Below are 17,069 nucleotides of genomic sequence, written 5' to 3' on the forward strand. Positions count from 1 at the left end.
ATTCAGAACATAGGGATAGTAGAACATCATTCAGCACTTTGTGAATGCTCTACCATACTCTTGGGTCATGGTTAATCTGCATTTCAACTCAAATAAATCTGCCACTGTCCTATATCCGAGATAATGGGAACTGCAGATGCTGGAGAATCCGAGATAACAAAGTGCGGAGCTGGATGAACACAGCAGGCCATGCAGCATCTTAGGAGTACAAAAGCTGATTTCTGATGAAGGGTCTTGGCCCGAAACGTCAGCTTTTGTAGTCCTAAGATGCTGCTTAGCCTGCTGTGTTCATTTAGCTCCACACTTTGTTATCTCGCACTGTCCTATATCCTGTGAGCAGGAAATATCTGTTGATCTCACTCTTGAAAGCTCCAATTTTCCCATCAAGAACAAAATTTCTAGATTTCTGCTGCACAACACTGGATAAAATGCTACCTGATTTTACTCCTGAACAGCCCAGCTCTAATGCTGTTGTGTCCCCTCGAACTGGCATCCCCCACAAGTCAAAGTAGTTTTTCTGTATTGACCTTAGTAAATCTCTTCATCACTTTAACACTTTTGTTTGTTAACATGATCACAAGTGCATTTTTAAAGTCATGCTGTAACTGGCACGGTGGCTCAGTGATTAGCACTGCTGCTTCACGGCATCAGGGGCCTGAGTTTGATTCCACCCTCCGGTGACTGTCTGTGTGGAGTTTGCACCTTCTCCCTGTGTTTGCGTGGGTTTCCTCCCACAGTCCAAAGATGTGCAGATTAGGTGATTGGCCATGCTAAATTGCCCATAGTGTTCAGGAATGCATAGATTAAGTGAGTTATAGGGGGATAGGCCTGGATGGAATGCTCTGAGGTGTGGACATGTTGAACCAAAGGGCCTGTTTCATCATTGCAGGGATTCTATGGATTAAACTGTGTATCTAAGGCTCAGAGCAGATAATGAGTTGGGAGCCATGAGCATTGTGGTCAGCTTTTCAATATAATTCAACAATCAATATGTGGTCTCAATAAAAAGAGCCATTTGGAGTCTGACTTAATTTGAAATTTAGTACGAAAACAATATGAATGCTGTCCCATTCCTGACTGCTCAGAATAATTTATCCTTTCTTAAACAACTGTACTCAACTGCTCGTTGCATCTGTATAGTGGCAAAGCAACTATTTTTAAATGGACTTGTATACAATTTTTTTTATAAATAGGTGGCAAACGTGCCAAAAAAGACGAAAGCGAGACCAATGGAATGGTGAAGTATAAAAAGGAGCCTTCAGGGTGCCCTGTCTGTGGAAAGGTACAAACAGTGATGGACACTTTACAATGGCTGTAGGAATATGAGGGATTATCATGTGCGTTAAAAAATTGTCCGCCATCTAACAATCAATCATTTCCTTTTTTGCCTCATTGTGTCTAGGTGACATGTAATTGTTGCCACTCAGTATCACTGAACTATCTGCCAAATTCCTAAAGCCTCCATTTTGATTCTTCACTCCTTCCCTCCCCTGTTCGCTGCTCCTTTCCTGCAGTTACTGCCCTATTCTTAGGAATTGGTCCATATTGATAGCAGGTCTTTGTCTTTATTTGTGGAATTGTCAACTAAAAGGGCAGGTAAAAGGTGAGGGGGCGGGGAGGGGGGAATATTCTGAATTAGAAGTGCTTCCACCAAAGACTTGCTTTTCTCTGTGACTGTGGTAAAGGAGTCATACCAGCATTACCTCTCAGCCGATTCAGTCCTTTTCAACTGTTTGCATGATGTCATATTTGACCCAAGATGAGCTTTCAACAATAATCTATGCTGTCACTAAGACTGCCTATTTCCACCTCTGTAACATCAACTGACCACCCTTATTTAACTCTGCTGCCACTGAAACCTTCTATCTGTGCTTTTGCTGTCTCTGGTGTTGACTATTCTAACACGCATGACTAACCTACTACATTCTCCCATCTTCCATTAACTTGAGGTCATGAAAAACCCTTACTGCCTGTGTCCTAACCTGTACTATCCTTCACTCCTGTGGTCACAGACCCACACTGGCACTCAGTTCGGTAATGCCTTGTTTTTAATGTGTTCATCCTCTATTTGAAATCCTTTCATGACATTACCTCTCCCTATGGCTGTTATCTCCTCTAGCCCTCCAGGATCTTCGTGCTTACCTAAGTGTCTTGGGCATTCCTTATCCTAATCGCTCCACCGTTGGTGACCATTCCTTCATCTGCCAAGGCCAAAAGCTCAGGAATTTCCTCCCTACATCTTTTCACTTTTCTCTATTTCGCTTTCGTCCTTTAAGATACTCCTGAAAATCTGTCACTTTGACAAAGTTGTTGGTCGTCTGCCCTGTAGCTTGGTGTCTTACTTTGTTGTGCAAGGGGCTGTTGTTGCATCATAGGCCTTATATAAATAAAATTCGTAGTTATAAGGGTGGTGACAACCAGTTTGATAAGATGACAAGGCTGCAACTTTCTGTTTAGTATGTGGACGTAAAATGATTGCAAAAGATGGGAGAAAGTATTTACGAAATATGATGCCTGTTGACATGCATCCTGTTTTAAATTTTTTGGCAGGTATTTTCCTGTCGCAGCAACATGAATAAGCATTTGCTGACACATGGGGACAAGAAATACACCTGTGAAATCTGTGGACGCAAATTTTACCGCGTTGATGTCCTGAGGGACCACACCCATGTCCATTTTAAGGTACAATCACAATATTTTTAAAGGTTAGGAATAAGAAGGTACTATAACTCGTTAATCAAATGATTGCAGTTAATGTCCAAAGCAGAGACCATGAACATTTGGTTGATCTTGTGTCTAAATTGACTCCCAACTTTCTGCAGAAAAAATAATTAATATTCTACATACCTCACATATAAGTCAATCAGCATTTTAGGTAAAAGAAGTCCATCGCCCACCCTCTCGCATCTGAAGTCAAACCTGCCCTGGTGCAATCTGCTTGTTGATATAACCACAGAATAGCCCACCACTGCAGGTGGCTGTTCAACTCTGCAAGTTTGCATTTATCAATATTTAAAGTCACGGCTAACTCCTCACTGGTGTGCAATGAATTTCTTTCGTGTTAATTTTGAAGGTGGTTTTGGTGGAAACAATCCTCAAACGGGTAACTGTTTGATAGCAGGATGCTGGGAAAGGGTGATTTCACCCCTTAAATGTTAATTGTGTTAAAGAAGTAGGGGTTATTGTCTGAGAATTAAGGCCAGGCCAGACCAGATGTTAGGAAACACTTCTACATATAAACGGTGATAAATGTTTAAAACTCTCTTTCACAAATGGCAGTGGATGATAGATCAATTCCTAATTTTAAACTTGAGACAGATAAGTTTTTGTTAAGCAAGGGTATTAAGGGTTATGTGTCAAAGTTGGGTGTAGGGAGTTAGATCACAGATCAACTATGATCCCAGTGAATGATGAAACAGGCTCAAGGGGCTGAACAGCCTATTCCTGTTCCTGCATTCCTAAAAGTTGACCTGTACATTTTTGGTTTAAAACTTTCATCTGAGTAACTTGACTTTTAAATAATCAATAACATCACACTCCCAGGTGAAAAAAAAATTTTAAAAAAAGGTTATTGCTATTACTGAGACTTGGTTGAGGGAAGGGCAAGATTGGCAACTAAATATACTTTAGGTTATAGATCCTTCAGGCAGGACAGAAAGGAAGGTAAAAGAGGTGGAGGAGGTCCATTACTGGTCAAAGAGAATATCACAGCTGTGCTGAAGGAGGGGACTATGGAGGACTTGAGCAGTGAGGCAATATGAACAGAGCTCAGAAATTGGAAGGGTACGGCAACAATGTTAGGGTGTACTACAGGCCTCTCAATAGCAAGTGTGAAGTAGATGCACAAATATGTAGACAGATTATGGAAAGATGTAGGAGCAACAGGATGGTGGTGATGGGAGATTTTAATTTTCCCAACATTGACTGGGATTCACTTAGTGTTAGGGGTTTACATGGAGCAGAATTTGTAAGGAGCATCCAGGAGGATTTCCTAGATCAGTATGTAAATAGTCCAACTCAGGAAGTGGCCATACTCGACCTGGTGTTATGGAATGATCCTGGCCAGGTGGTTGAAGTTTCATTTGGGGATTACTTTGGGAATAGTGATCACAATTCCGTAAGTTTTAGAATACTGCTGGACAATGATGAGAGTGGCCCAAGAGGAAGAGTGCTGAATTGGAAAAAGGCCAATTACAGCAAAAGTCGGCAGGAGCTGGGGAATGTGGATTGGGAACAGCTGTTTGATATGTGGGAAGCTTTTAAAGAGAGGTTGGTTAGAGTGCAGGACAGACATATCCTGTGATAATGAGGGATAGAAAGGGCAAGATTAGGGAACCATGGATGACAGGTAAAATTGTGAGACGAGCAAGGAGGTAAAAGGAAGCATACATATGGTCTAGGCGACTGAAAACAGGCGAAGCTTTGGAAGAATATCGGGTAAGTAAGACCAATCTGAAACTAGGAATTAAGAGGGCTAAAAGGAGTCATGAAATATCTTTAGCAAACAGGGTTAAGGAAAATCCCAAAGCCTTTCATTCATACATAGGAGCAGGAGGGTAAAAAGAGGAAGGGTTGGCCCACCCGAGGAGAGGAACATGACATAAGTTGAGGTTAGGGATAGATGTTTGATTACTCTAGGTCAAGTCAGCATAAGGAGGGGGAAATGTTGGGTATTCTAAAAGGCATTAGGGTGGACAGGTCCCCAGGTTCAGATGGGCTCTATCCCAGGTTACTGAGGGAAGCGAGAGAGGAAATAGCTAGGGCCTTAACAGATATCTTTGCAACATCGTTTTGAGCACGGATCAGCTCCCCGAGGACTGGAGAATTGCTAATGTTGTCCCCTTGTTTAAGAAGGGTAGCAAGGATAATCCAGGAAATTATAGACCGGTGACCCTGATGTCAGTGGTGGGGAAGCTGCTGGAGAAGATACTGAGGGATAGGATCTATTTACATTGGGAAGAAAATGGGTTTATTAGTGATAGGCAGCATGGTTTTGTGCAGGGAAGGTCATGTCTTACCAACTTGATAGAATTCTTTGAGGAAATGACAAAGTTGATAGATGCAGGAAGGGCTGCAGATGTCATATACATGGACTTCGGTAAAGCATTTGATAAGGTTCCCCATGGTAGGCTGATGGAGAAAGTGAAGTCGCATGGGGTCCAGGGTATACTAGCTAGATGGATAGAAAACTGGCTGGGAAACAGGATACAGAGGGTTGTAGTGGAAGGGAGTTTCTCAAAATGGAGAACTGTGAACAGTGGTGTTCGACAGGGATCCGTCTTGGGACCACTGTTGTTTGTGATATACATAAATAATCTGGAGGAAGGTATAGATGGTCTGATTAGCAAGTTTGCAGGAGACATTAAGATTGGTGGAGTAGCAGATAGTGAAGGGGCTTGTCGGAGAATGCAGCAGAATATAGACAGATTGGAGAATTGGGGTGGAGAAATAGCAGATGGAATTCAATCCAGGCAGACATGAGGCGATGCATTTTGGAAGATCCAATTCAAGAGTGAACTATACGGTAAATGGAAAAGCCCTGAGGAAAATTGATGCACAGAGAAATCTGGGTGTGCAGGTCCGTTGTACCCTGAAGATGGCTACGCAGGTCGATAGAGTGGTCAAGAAGGCATAGGGCATGCTTTCATTCATTGGACGGGCTATTATGTATAAAAGTTGGCAGATCATGTTGCAGTTGTATAGGACTTTGGTTCAACCACATTTTGGAATACTGCATACAGTTCTGGTTGCCACATTACCAAAAGGATGTGGATGCTTTGGAGAGGGTGCAGAGGAGGTTTATCAGGATGTTGCCTGATATGGAAGTTGCCAGCTATGAAGAGAGGTTGAGTAGATTAGGATTATTTACATCAGAAAGATGGAGGTTGAGGGGGAACCTGATAGAGGTCGACAAAATCATGAGAGGTATCGGCAGTGTGGATAGCAAGACGTTTTTTCCCCAGAGTGGGGGACTCAATTACTAGGCGTCACAATTTCAAGGTGAGAGGGGAAAAGTTTAAGGGAGTTATGCGTGAAAAGTTCTTTACGCAGAGGGTGGTGGGTGCCTGGAACGCGTTGCCAGTGGAGGTGGTAGAGGTGGGTACGATAGTGTCGTTTAAAATGTATCTAGACAGAAACATGAATGGGCATGGAGCAGATGGATACAGATCCTTGGAGAATAGGCAACAGGTTTAGATAGAGGATCTGGATCGACGCAGGCCTGGAGGGCTGAAGGGCCTGTTCCTGTGCTGTAATTTTCTTTGTTCTTAGAACCAAAAGAACTGCGGATACAATAAATCAGGAACAAAAACAGAAGTCGCTGGAAAAGCTCAGCAGGTATGGCAGCATTTGTGAAGAAAAATCAGAGTTAATGTTTCAGGTCTGGTGACCCTCCCTCAGAACTACCCAGCTCTGAGGAAGGGTCATTGGATCTGAAACGTTAGCTGTGTATTTTTTTCACAGATGCTACCACACCTGCTGAGCATTCCCAGCAGTTCTGTTTTTGTAACTTGACTTTGACACGGTAACATCTTCAGGCCACTGGTGCCATTCGCTGTCTGGGTTCTTACTTGGCAATCGTAATTAAATTGAAACTCGTGCAGTGATTATATTCATTGGTACTGTTGTACTCCTCCTCCTGAACTTACTGATTAGTAGAGTTCAGTTAATGTAAGAATGGTAAGCTCAGCCTAAATGGTCAATCTTTCATGCATCAACTTAGTCAATGAGTATTGGCAGCTTTGAATAGCCATCACTTTTAATCATGATCCTGTTCTTGTCATGGGAACTGAGTGAGATGAATTGTGAATTGCTTTCAATGTGGAACATCCCAGATGTGGTCTCACCAATGCCCTGTATAACTGAGGCACAACTTCTCCACTTTTCTATTCAACTCCCCTTGCAGTAACTAAAAACATTTAGATTTCCTAATTACAAACTGTTGCTGCATACTAATCTTTTGTGATTCATTCATTCATAGAGCCACCCAGGTCACCCTGCGTCTCAGAGCTCTGCAATCTATCACTATTCAGATGATATGCTTTTCTTTAATTCTTCCTGCCAAAATGGACAATTTCATATTTTCCCATATTATTATTCTCCATTTGTCACATCTTTGCACACTCACATATCCTGTCTAAATCGTTTTGCAACTTCCTTATGTTCTGTTCACAACCTACTCTTCTCCCTATAGTGTGTCATTGGGAAATCTAGAATTCATACCTTCCATCCCTTAATCTAAGTCATTTATATAAATTGTAAACAGCTAAAGTTCCAGCATCAATCCCTGTGGTGCACCCATCTTTACAATCTTAACAGTCACATTTATGCTTACTGATACCTGTTAGCTAATCAATTTTCTATCCATGCCAACATGCTGCTCCCTACACCATGAATTTTTATTTGCCAGAATAACCTATGATGTGGCACTTTCCAGAAGGCATTTGATAATCTAAGTTCAGAGTTTTTATCCAATTTATGGTGCCTTCTCAAAGAATTCCAATAAATTGGTCAAACATGATTTCCCTTCCACAAAACCAAGTTGACTCTGCCTGATTACCTTGAACATACCTAAGTACACTGTTATAACCTCTTTAACATTTTTTTCTATGATAGATGTTAAGCTAACTGGCCGCAATTTTCTGTATTCCTCCCATTTTGAATAAAGGAGTTCTGTTAGCTAGCTTCTGGTCGAATGGCACTGTCCCTATATTGAGGAAGTTTTGGAAAATTAAGCCAAAACACACTAACTTATCATTCCAGCCTCCTATTTTGAAACCGTAAATTCTCGTAATTGATTACAGATCCATCCCTATGTCCTCACTCCTTCTTGTCTCTGTGACTTCCTGTCCTTGTTGAATACCTTTCAGTGTTGTGTGTGAACACCAGTTTATAAATATAAAATTTTTGTGGTAGAAGCGGAATGCTTTTTTTACAAAATTATTGTCAAGTACTGACTAGAGTACATGATTGTCTATCGGTCACCTTTTGGTTATGATGCAAACGCTATACTAAAAGCCCAGTGCAGTGTTGCCCTGTGGCAATTGTAACTGAGGTGCTTTCATGAGCAAACTTGCATTGAGGCGTATGGGTTGACTCAGAGAGGTGTGGGAGTCATACAGCAAGGTTGATCCTGTCCTTTACCATATTGCATCTTCCCAATTCTTGTGTGCAGGACATTCCACTGATGAATGAGCAGCAACGAGAGCAGTTTATCAGCAAACTCGGGATCACTGCAGAGGAAACCGAAGAACAGTCTGATGGAGTCAACGAACCCATTCCACATAAATACAGCTGTAAGAAATGCCAGGCAAGTCTCTTTGTCTGTTATTAAGAATCCTCAATGAAGGACATTTAAAATCCTTCCTTCAAACCTACTTCATTGAGTAAACACTCAGTTACCTGTCCAATATCTCTTAATGTGCCTTACTATGAAATATTGTTTGAAAATCCCTCCTGTGGATTGTCCTGACATGTTTCACCATGTTGCAGGGACTGGGACGTTATTGTTTTAAGTGACTGCTGACATTATCACTGTCAGCCAAATTCTGACTTCTCCATCAGGAGGGTTTGTTTTACTGTTTGTATTTCTATATAAATTGCAGTAAGTTAGATACCCCCAATACCCATTCAGTTGTTGTATGTGAAGGAGCTGTCTACAATTGTGGAGTTGCCCATTTCAGACACCAATGAGGAGAAATATTTTGTCATAAAAGGTCTTAAGTCTTTGGAGCTATTTTCGTCAAAACAAACTGGATGCCAGGTCTTTTAATATTTTTTAAGATCAAGTTGCATATGTTCTGTACAAGCTGAGGGTGAAAAGTTATGGGATTGATGGTAATGTGAAGCAATTAGATCAGCAGAACAGGCTCAAGGGGCAGAGTAGCCACCTCCTGTCCTTATTCCTATATTCCTAAATAATTAAATAGGGATTTGTTCAATTTTTGAGACGAAAGTGCAGCTAACTGCACATGTGCAGCTCTTGTCAACCAGTGTGCATGCATGTAAGTAGCACAGAATACCAACTTCTGATATACTGATTATTTGATTGAGATTTAATCAGGTGACTATGAGACTTGAAGTGTCAATGAGATTAGGATCCCACTTAACACTGCTCTACAACAAAAACCAAAATTTCTGGAAAAACTCAGCAGGACTGGCAGCATCTGTGGGAAGAAAGCAGAGTTAACGTTTCAAGTCCAGTGATTCTTTTTCAGTCACCACAGTTGAAATGCTAACACTGCTTTCTTCCCATTGCTTTCCCACCTGAGTTTCTCCAGCAATTCTTGTTTTTGTTCAAGATCTCCAGAATCCACAGTTCTACTTTACTTACCATTCTGTTGCTATTTACAGGCCACGTTCGCAAAAGGGAGTCAGTATTTGAAGCATCTGATGGAGATTCATAAGGAGAAGGGCTATGGATGTACAATCTGCAATCGTCGCTTTGCACTGAAGGCCACGTATCATGCCCACATGGTCATTCATAGAGAAGAACTGCCAGATTCTGACCCCAATGTGCAAAAGTGAGTGGCATTAAATGCCAGTAATGCTTTATGACGGACTCTGTATATGTCAGCTGCTAAACTAGGGGTCATCCCTTGCTATACCTGAGGGCCTCAAAACAAAGTTTGACATTATCCATTATTATTTCTGAAGAAGGGTCTAGACCCAAAACGTCAGCTTTCCTGCTCCTCTGATGCTGCTTGGCCTGCTGTGTGCATCCAGCTCTGCACCTTGTTATCTCAGATTCTCCAGCACCGGCAGTTCCTACTATCTGTGCTACATTATCCATTTGGATAGGATCAAATATAAAATACACACACGCCTGTGCATTTCTCAAGATTTACAGGGACCAAGTATGCCCAGGAATACTGCTGGAATTGAAGCTGCTAGACCCTTACACAGTGCCAGCACTTTAATGATTCTTCTTGTGTGTAAAATTGTGATAATTCTATTGGATAAAGCTTCAGCTTGCACAGTTATTTGAACTTGGATGCTAAGAATTACGTCTACCATCCTATTCTGGTGATTATCAGACCTGTTGCTCTGTCCCTCTTGGGTCAAGTCATCTACTGAGTTACTAACCGTATTGAATTAATTAATGATTGATACCCTTGTGCGAGGTGAAAGTTCTCCAGAGACCCACTGCTGGAAGTATGGAAATGTGCAAAACTCTGAAGGAGAGGGCTGGACTTGGCTTGTGATCCCTGCTATAACTGTGGACTCTATAATTGGGCAGATTCTAAGCTCACTCATGAGGTAAATATTAGAGCAAAGGCTTGAAAACAAGCAGGAAGTCAGGGAAGAAAATGCAACGAGGAGAAAGAACCAACATACTGAGTTGTTGTTTTGCAGTGCAAAATTGAAAATTGCTTAAAATAGACGCAATTTTTTCAAAGCCTTTCATCTTGCACTTATCAGGACATTAACAAGAATACAAGCGTAATGGGGAATAACATTTTCTATAGTATGAGAATAGCGTGCTGAATGGTTGGCAAGTGGACACTAACTGATAAAGCTTTGCCATGGAGAATGTGCCAGCGAGATGACTAGCAGTTAACTGCCACGTTTTGTTTAGACTTAAGCAGGCAGTTTGGCTGTAATTGGTCAAAACAACCACAATGAGTTTATGCTCCACTTAAAGTTCCTTCCCACCTGTTTCTGTGTAACACCATCAACATAACCTTCTCTTCTTTTCTGCCTCATGTATTTGTCTAACTTATCTTTAAATGCATCAATGGTATTCACCTCAATTATGGTGGTATTCCATGTTCAAACAGTTCCCTGGATAAAGATGTTCCTTCTGTTTTTCCTGTCAAATATATTAATTATCTTTACATTTTTGGCTTAAGTTCTGGCTTTCCCAACAAATATCTCCATGTCTTCACTGTCAAAGTGTTAATTATCTTATAGGTCTCTAACAGATCATCTCTCAGTTTCTTCTGCTGAAAAGAGGTCTGGGTGTTTCAGTCTTTCCTGCTGTAAGTCAGCACCATCTCATCAGTCCATTTTATATCTTCTGCAGTGCCTCTAGCTCCTTTGTATCAGTGAGACTTTTTTTTGTTGTAGCAATGGCAAAGGCTCTGAACTAATTTCTCAAAGGCCATAATGTGCTGGATTTATTCCTGTCTGATCTGTTCCATCCCTGTGTTGAGTCATTTGATTGTATTTCTGTTCCAGGTACATCCATCCCTGTGATATCTGTGGAAGGATCTTTAACAGTACAGGGAACTTAGAACGTCACAAAATAATCCACACAGGTAAACCATATCATTGTACAAATCACTCTTCCAATTGCTCCAAATCCTTACTTTCTCACACCTTATGAAAACAAAAATAAGATTCAATTTTTAATTAAATCTCAATCTGATACTTCTTTTTTCAAGACTATATGTTTTAATTGGGGTAGGTGGGTGGGTGGTATGACATTAACCGTAAGGATTGTGGAAAGCTCTTGTGTTCAATCTGATTAACTCAGAATATGGATTCTTTTTCTCCACTTAAGCTGAATTTACGCCCCTCCTGTTGTTACTTAAGTGGAGTAATTTACAATGATGTGAAATCACTTACAATGACAGTAGTTTTCCACAACTGCTTGAAGCCAACTGTCTAAACCTGTAGATTTCCCAAATGGTGGATGAATCAAAAGATTTTTAATTCTGACTGTCGGGGGAAGCACCAAATGTAGGCTAGGTGTGGCTTTCTTCTGCAGTCACTTACTGCTGTGATTGGCTGCTGATTGTGGCCAGTTAAAAGGCAGCAATGACAGATAGAGGCAAACAGCACAGAAACACACCCTTCAGTCCAATTTATCAATGAATACCCCCACAAATCCTCAACTGATCTAGTCCCATTTAGCCCATGTCCCTGTAAACCTTTCCTATTCATGTACTTATCCAATTGTATTTTAAATGTTGTAATGTATCTGCAGCTCACTCCACACGTGCACCATTCTCAGTGTGGAAAAAGTTGCCCCTTTGGATCCTTTTATATCTTTCCCCTCTCAGCTTAAACCTATCACCTCTAGTCCTCTGTTCTTGGAAGCAGAAAAAACACACCATTGCAAAGGAGATTTAATCAATTATTTCATCCTCCTAAAGACTACAAGCTTGCTTTGTATTAGATGATGAGGTTGTTTTGAAGGTGCTTAGTTATTCTTGGAGTGAAAACATTTTGGAGATGCTTTTAGTTACTCTTGGAGTAAAAAAGTAAACTGCTACAGCACTCCTGACATTCAAAGCAAAAAATGAATGATCAAAATGCTAGGACACAAGGAGAATACCAAATTTGGTTTACACTATGGTACAGTATTATCCATAACTAACTGTTGATGAAAAGCTAGCCTAAAAGTATCTCTTGTACTTTATTTAGACAAAGGTCTGTGATGATAAACTGTTTCTGTGTGTTATCAGACATCAAAAATTACCTTTTCTTCTGTCGTTTATCTATTCTGGATCATGTTTCTATTGTGTTCGTCCCTGTTTAGGGGTGAAGAGCCACACTTGTGAACAGTGTGGGAAGTCATTTGCCCGGAGGGATATGTTGAAGGAACACATGAGGGTGCATGACAATGTTCGGGACTATCTGTGCGCAGAATGTGGGAAAGGTGAGACATTGGAGGAACTATTGCTTATCATATACAAGCTGCACTGTGGAAGAGTTAAGCTTGGTCTGAGGCAGCCTGCTGCCCATATGAGATTGGGAGACTAGAGTAAGAACTGTTTGCACAGTGTTGTCACCACTGGTGCAATCTGGGGTCATTCTTTCTTAAAGAAGAGTCTGTGTTTTGAAAGCACCTTTCAAGAATTTGGCATCACCTAAAATGCTTTAACAGCCTATGTAGTAGGAAGTGAGGCAGCCAATCTAAGCACAGCAGGATCCCGCTAAAAGCATTGCAAAACTGTTAGGGATAGTGAGAGATAGTTATTGGCAAGGGCAACTGCTTTTGTAGTCTTCTTTGAAATTCTGCAATGTGATCTTTTACATCTATTTGAGAAATGCTGACTACTCCCCTCCAGTGTCTCTCTCTCTCTCTCTCTCTCTCACTTTGTCCTTCCTTGTCTCTCACTTCACTGTCCCGACCTCTAGCGATCCCATGTCCTCATCTTCCTCTCTCCGACCTTCTTTCTTTCCTGTGTCACACCTTCTCTCTCTGTACTATCAGTAACTGCTCCCTTCCTCTGTCACTGCCATTTTGTCTGTTTCTCTCCCACAGCAACTTCCCTTCTCTTTCTTTCTCTCAAAAGCTGGTCCCTCTTGAAACATACCACCCTCACTTTACTCATGTGTGCATAGCCATGTTCTGTCTCTCCATCACCTCCCCCACCCCACCAACCCTTTGCACTGCACCTTGCCTGTCTGATTCAAGCATCTCCTTCCTCACTGTGAAGCATTCTCTCACTATTTTGGGTGTTCTTTTTCTCTGTGATGACTATCTCCCCCTCTCTTTGCAGCACCCTTCCCACTCTTTTCCACTTATGATCACACTGTGGCCTTGGTGTGTCTTGAAGATTTATTAAAAATTCCAACCGATGACCTTCTAGAATCCAGATGCATATGAGACTGTGCCTAAGGAAAAGCCATTGGGACATCACATGCTTTCCCTTGACAGGCAATGGATAAATCCTTCAATGCCAGACATCGTCTTCCCACCCATACTCATCCAAGATTGCTTTGCAGTCTTTAAGTGAATGAAACAAATATATAATAATTTGATGAAAATCCTTCACCCCCTTTCTCAACACATATATAATCCAGTTCCTTTTTTCTGCTTGTCCATTTACTAACCATAGGAGTTCTAATTTTCCACTTTGCTGAAATCTTGTTAATTTTGTAACAATGTCCATTTCTTTGCTATTCTGTGTCCAGGAATGAAAACGAAGCATGCTCTACGACATCACATGAAACTCCACAAGGGCATCAAAGAATATGAGTGCAAAGAGTGTCATCGGAAGTTTGCACAGAAAGTCAACATGCTTAAGCACTACAAGAGACACACCGGTAACTATTGACACAGTAGCCAGGGCTAACACCAAAGACAGTATGACTTTTATCTGCTTTGGGGTGTGTGGGTTATAGGTGGATGGGTCTGGGTGGGATGCTCCAAGGGGCGGTGTGGGCTTGCTGGGCCGAAGGGCCTGTTTCCACACTGTAGGGAATCTAATCTAAAGTAATCTATATTGAGGGCCAAGAATCTCTTGCTTCAGAAGGTCTGAGTTCTACTCGAGTTTAAGTTTGTCACAGATACAGTCCTCCTTAGTACTCTGCGTCATTTGGTTAGGGGACTGTGTTCTAACTAAGAATAGCAATAGACAATTCTGCTCCGCAAGCCAATCAGCTATTTCAGAATAATTAATTTACTTCTTAACTCCAACTGCTGCCCTTGGCTTCTGATCTTTTTCTATCTTATCCAGGCAAAAATCTCTGGTTTAAAATTATTAACTGAGTTTATCATCCTGAGGTAAAGTGATTACTTTTGAAGAGGAAACAATAATTGCGTCCACTCTGCATTTTCTTCAAGTACCCGTAGGGAGAACTACTCCCAGGAGAGAATTGAGGTATTTTATGATGGGGAGGTTTGCTACTTGTTATCTGTGGTCTGAAAGATGTCTGTACCAGAGATTAGGTGAAGTAGAGGATCATCACACTCCCCTTCCGCCTCTGTACGGCTCTCAGGAACAACTTCTATTTATATAGCACATCTACTATAATAGTGTCCCAATGTGCTTCATGGGAGCATTTTCAAATAAAACTTGAAACTAAGCTACATGTGTCACTGAGACAAGTGAACAAAAGAGGTAAGTTTTAAGCATCTCATTGAAGAGGAGATAGATAAGTAGGCACAGAAGTTTGGAGAGTGAATTTGGGCCTCAGTGTCTAATGGCATGATTGCCAAAGGCAGAATAATTAAAAATTGTGGTTGCATTGGAGGCCAGGATTAGAGTCGCACACTGAGCTTGGAGAGTTGTAGGGTGAAGGAGACTCCAGAGATACACAGGGGCAACGTGATGCAAGGACTTAAAAATAAAGGGTTGGTTTTCAAAATTCAGTGAGAGAGCTGGCCTAAGAAACCAGGACATATCTCAAAGGGTTGTCAGTTTCTACACGTGCTACATAGTGGGGTAAAACCCATTGTAATGTGTGCTGATAGACACTGCATAATGTATTTTTTAACATGTATAATTTTTGTTTTATTCTGCAGGTGTGAAGGACTTCATGTGTGAGCTGTGTGGGAAAACCTTCAGTGAGAGGAACAGTATGGAAAACCATAAACTTCTTCATACTGGTGTGTTTGCCAAACTAATCAGATATTATTCAAACTGGGATCAAGTGTATCACCCAGTTTTGGATCAGTCACTTGAGAAGTCTACTTTTTACTTTAAATTCTTTCCAACTAACAGCTTAAGAAATGTTATTACACACTTGGAATGGGTGGGACTTGAACGTGGGCCTCCTGGCTCAGAGGTAGAGACACTATCATTGCAACATAAAACTCTAAATCGACTTTTTTTGATAACTTTTTTGGTATCTTGAAGAGCAAATAGGTTGATTTTTATTTACAGTGATGATGGAAAGCTATGCATGGATGTGCTGAAAGAACAGTGAGGGGTAGAGCTATTTAAGATTAGCTGTTTCAAAGAGCCAGCACAGACACGAGTAGCTGATTTCACTTCCCTCTTTCCTAAGGTGTTGAATAAATGCTCATGAAAGATGAGTTATAGGCTGGCAGGCTAACTTGTGGGTGCAATTGTATCCGTACAGAATAAGGAATTGGGCTGCAAGCAGGGGTCTGAATTGTTTATCTGTGTAATGTATTGTGAATTTGCAGGAATGAGTCTTGAGAAATTATTAGTGAAAGATTCAATACAATATTGCCTTCTAACCTTACTTTAAATGTTCCCATTGAGCAGATTTTCATTACGTTGCGAGGATAACAGAAAACTAAAGGCTCCATATTGGAATGTGCGCAGCAGTCATTAAAAAAAAATTCAGGACACATTGCCATTAAATTATGTTTATTCTTTTTGATGACAGAGATATGACTGCATGATAAATATTGAAGGCTATGTGACATTCAAGAAGAGTAAGAAGCTAGGTGAAGGTGGAGGAATAGCTTTGATAATGTAGAACAACTTTTAGAACAATAGTTAGAGATGACCTTGGTTAAGGAGATCACAGTGAAAAAGGGTGAAGATAAGGAATAGTAGGAGAAAAAGAATCCTCTAGCTAGAGTGGTCCACAGAACTTCTAACCACAATAAAATCATGATGCCAAAGTAATATGAGAACTATTGGGTGATTGTGATAAAGGTACAGCAATAATTATGGGTGATTTTAATCTATGTTATAAACTGGAAAAATCAGAATGGCAATAGTAGCCTGGATGAGAAGTTAATAGAAAACTCTTGAAAGATTTTCTTTGAGCAGCACGTTTTGGAATCAGCTAGAGAGGTTATACCAGATTTGGTAATGTATGTGTGACAGGACTGATTAATGACCTCAGAGTAAAAGCATCCTAGGTAGCAGTGAGCACATTATGATTGAATATTTACATTCACTTTGAAAGGGACAAGTGGGTCTAAGACTTTAGTACTTTAGATTTAAATAAATGCAACAATATGGTATGAAAGCTGAGATAGCTGAAATGCACTGGGATACTAAGCTATGGGACAGAACAGTAGAGAAGTAGTGGTAAAGGTTTTGGGGGATATTTTAAAATACTCAAAATATTTCTATTATAAAGAAAAATTATAAGAGAACCCAGCATTTAAAAGAAGTTAAAGAAAGCCTCAAAATTATATAATGCATAAAAATTAGTGGCAGATTGATGATGGACACAATATAAAGAATGGCAGAGAATGGCTAAACTATTAATTGGGATAAGAAATTAAAAGTGTAAGAAGAAGCTAGCGAGAAACAGAGAGGCAGATAGTAAGGGTTTACATTTACTCCTTTTGAAATACTCTAAAACCCCTTTAAATAACTAAGTGCTAGTCCTCTAGAAAGTGAGAATGGGTAGTTAATGGCAATTAAGAAAATGACAGATGAAATAAAAACCTATAAGAGGGTACA

The 17,069-nt window shown here is 40.7% G+C and overlaps 1 protein-coding gene across 7 annotated transcripts in view; it reads left to right on the top strand.

The window, feature by feature from the left end:
* Positions 1–17,069, top strand: part of prdm15 (PR domain containing 15) — a 72,156-nt gene that overhangs the window by 39,445 nt on the left and 15,642 nt on the right. For all 7 annotated transcript variants that reach the window (XM_048540692.2, XM_048540689.2, XM_048540693.2 and 4 more), the window contains 8 exons: positions 1,194–1,282; positions 2,551–2,682; positions 8,174–8,308; positions 9,352–9,521; positions 11,179–11,258; positions 12,485–12,604; positions 13,867–13,998; positions 15,200–15,283. In XM_048540692.2, coding sequence (XP_048396649.1) covers positions 1,194–1,282; positions 2,551–2,682; positions 8,174–8,308; positions 9,352–9,521; positions 11,179–11,258; positions 12,485–12,604; positions 13,867–13,998; positions 15,200–15,283 — 942 coding nt within the window. The remainder of the gene's footprint in view (positions 1–1,193; positions 1,283–2,550; positions 2,683–8,173; positions 8,309–9,351; positions 9,522–11,178; positions 11,259–12,484; positions 12,605–13,866; positions 13,999–15,199; positions 15,284–17,069) is intronic.

This window comes from Stegostoma tigrinum, chromosome 12 (assembly GCF_030684315.1).
Source record: "Stegostoma tigrinum isolate sSteTig4 chromosome 12, sSteTig4.hap1, whole genome shotgun sequence".
NCBI classification, from domain to species: domain Eukaryota; kingdom Metazoa; phylum Chordata; class Chondrichthyes; order Orectolobiformes; family Stegostomatidae; genus Stegostoma; species Stegostoma tigrinum.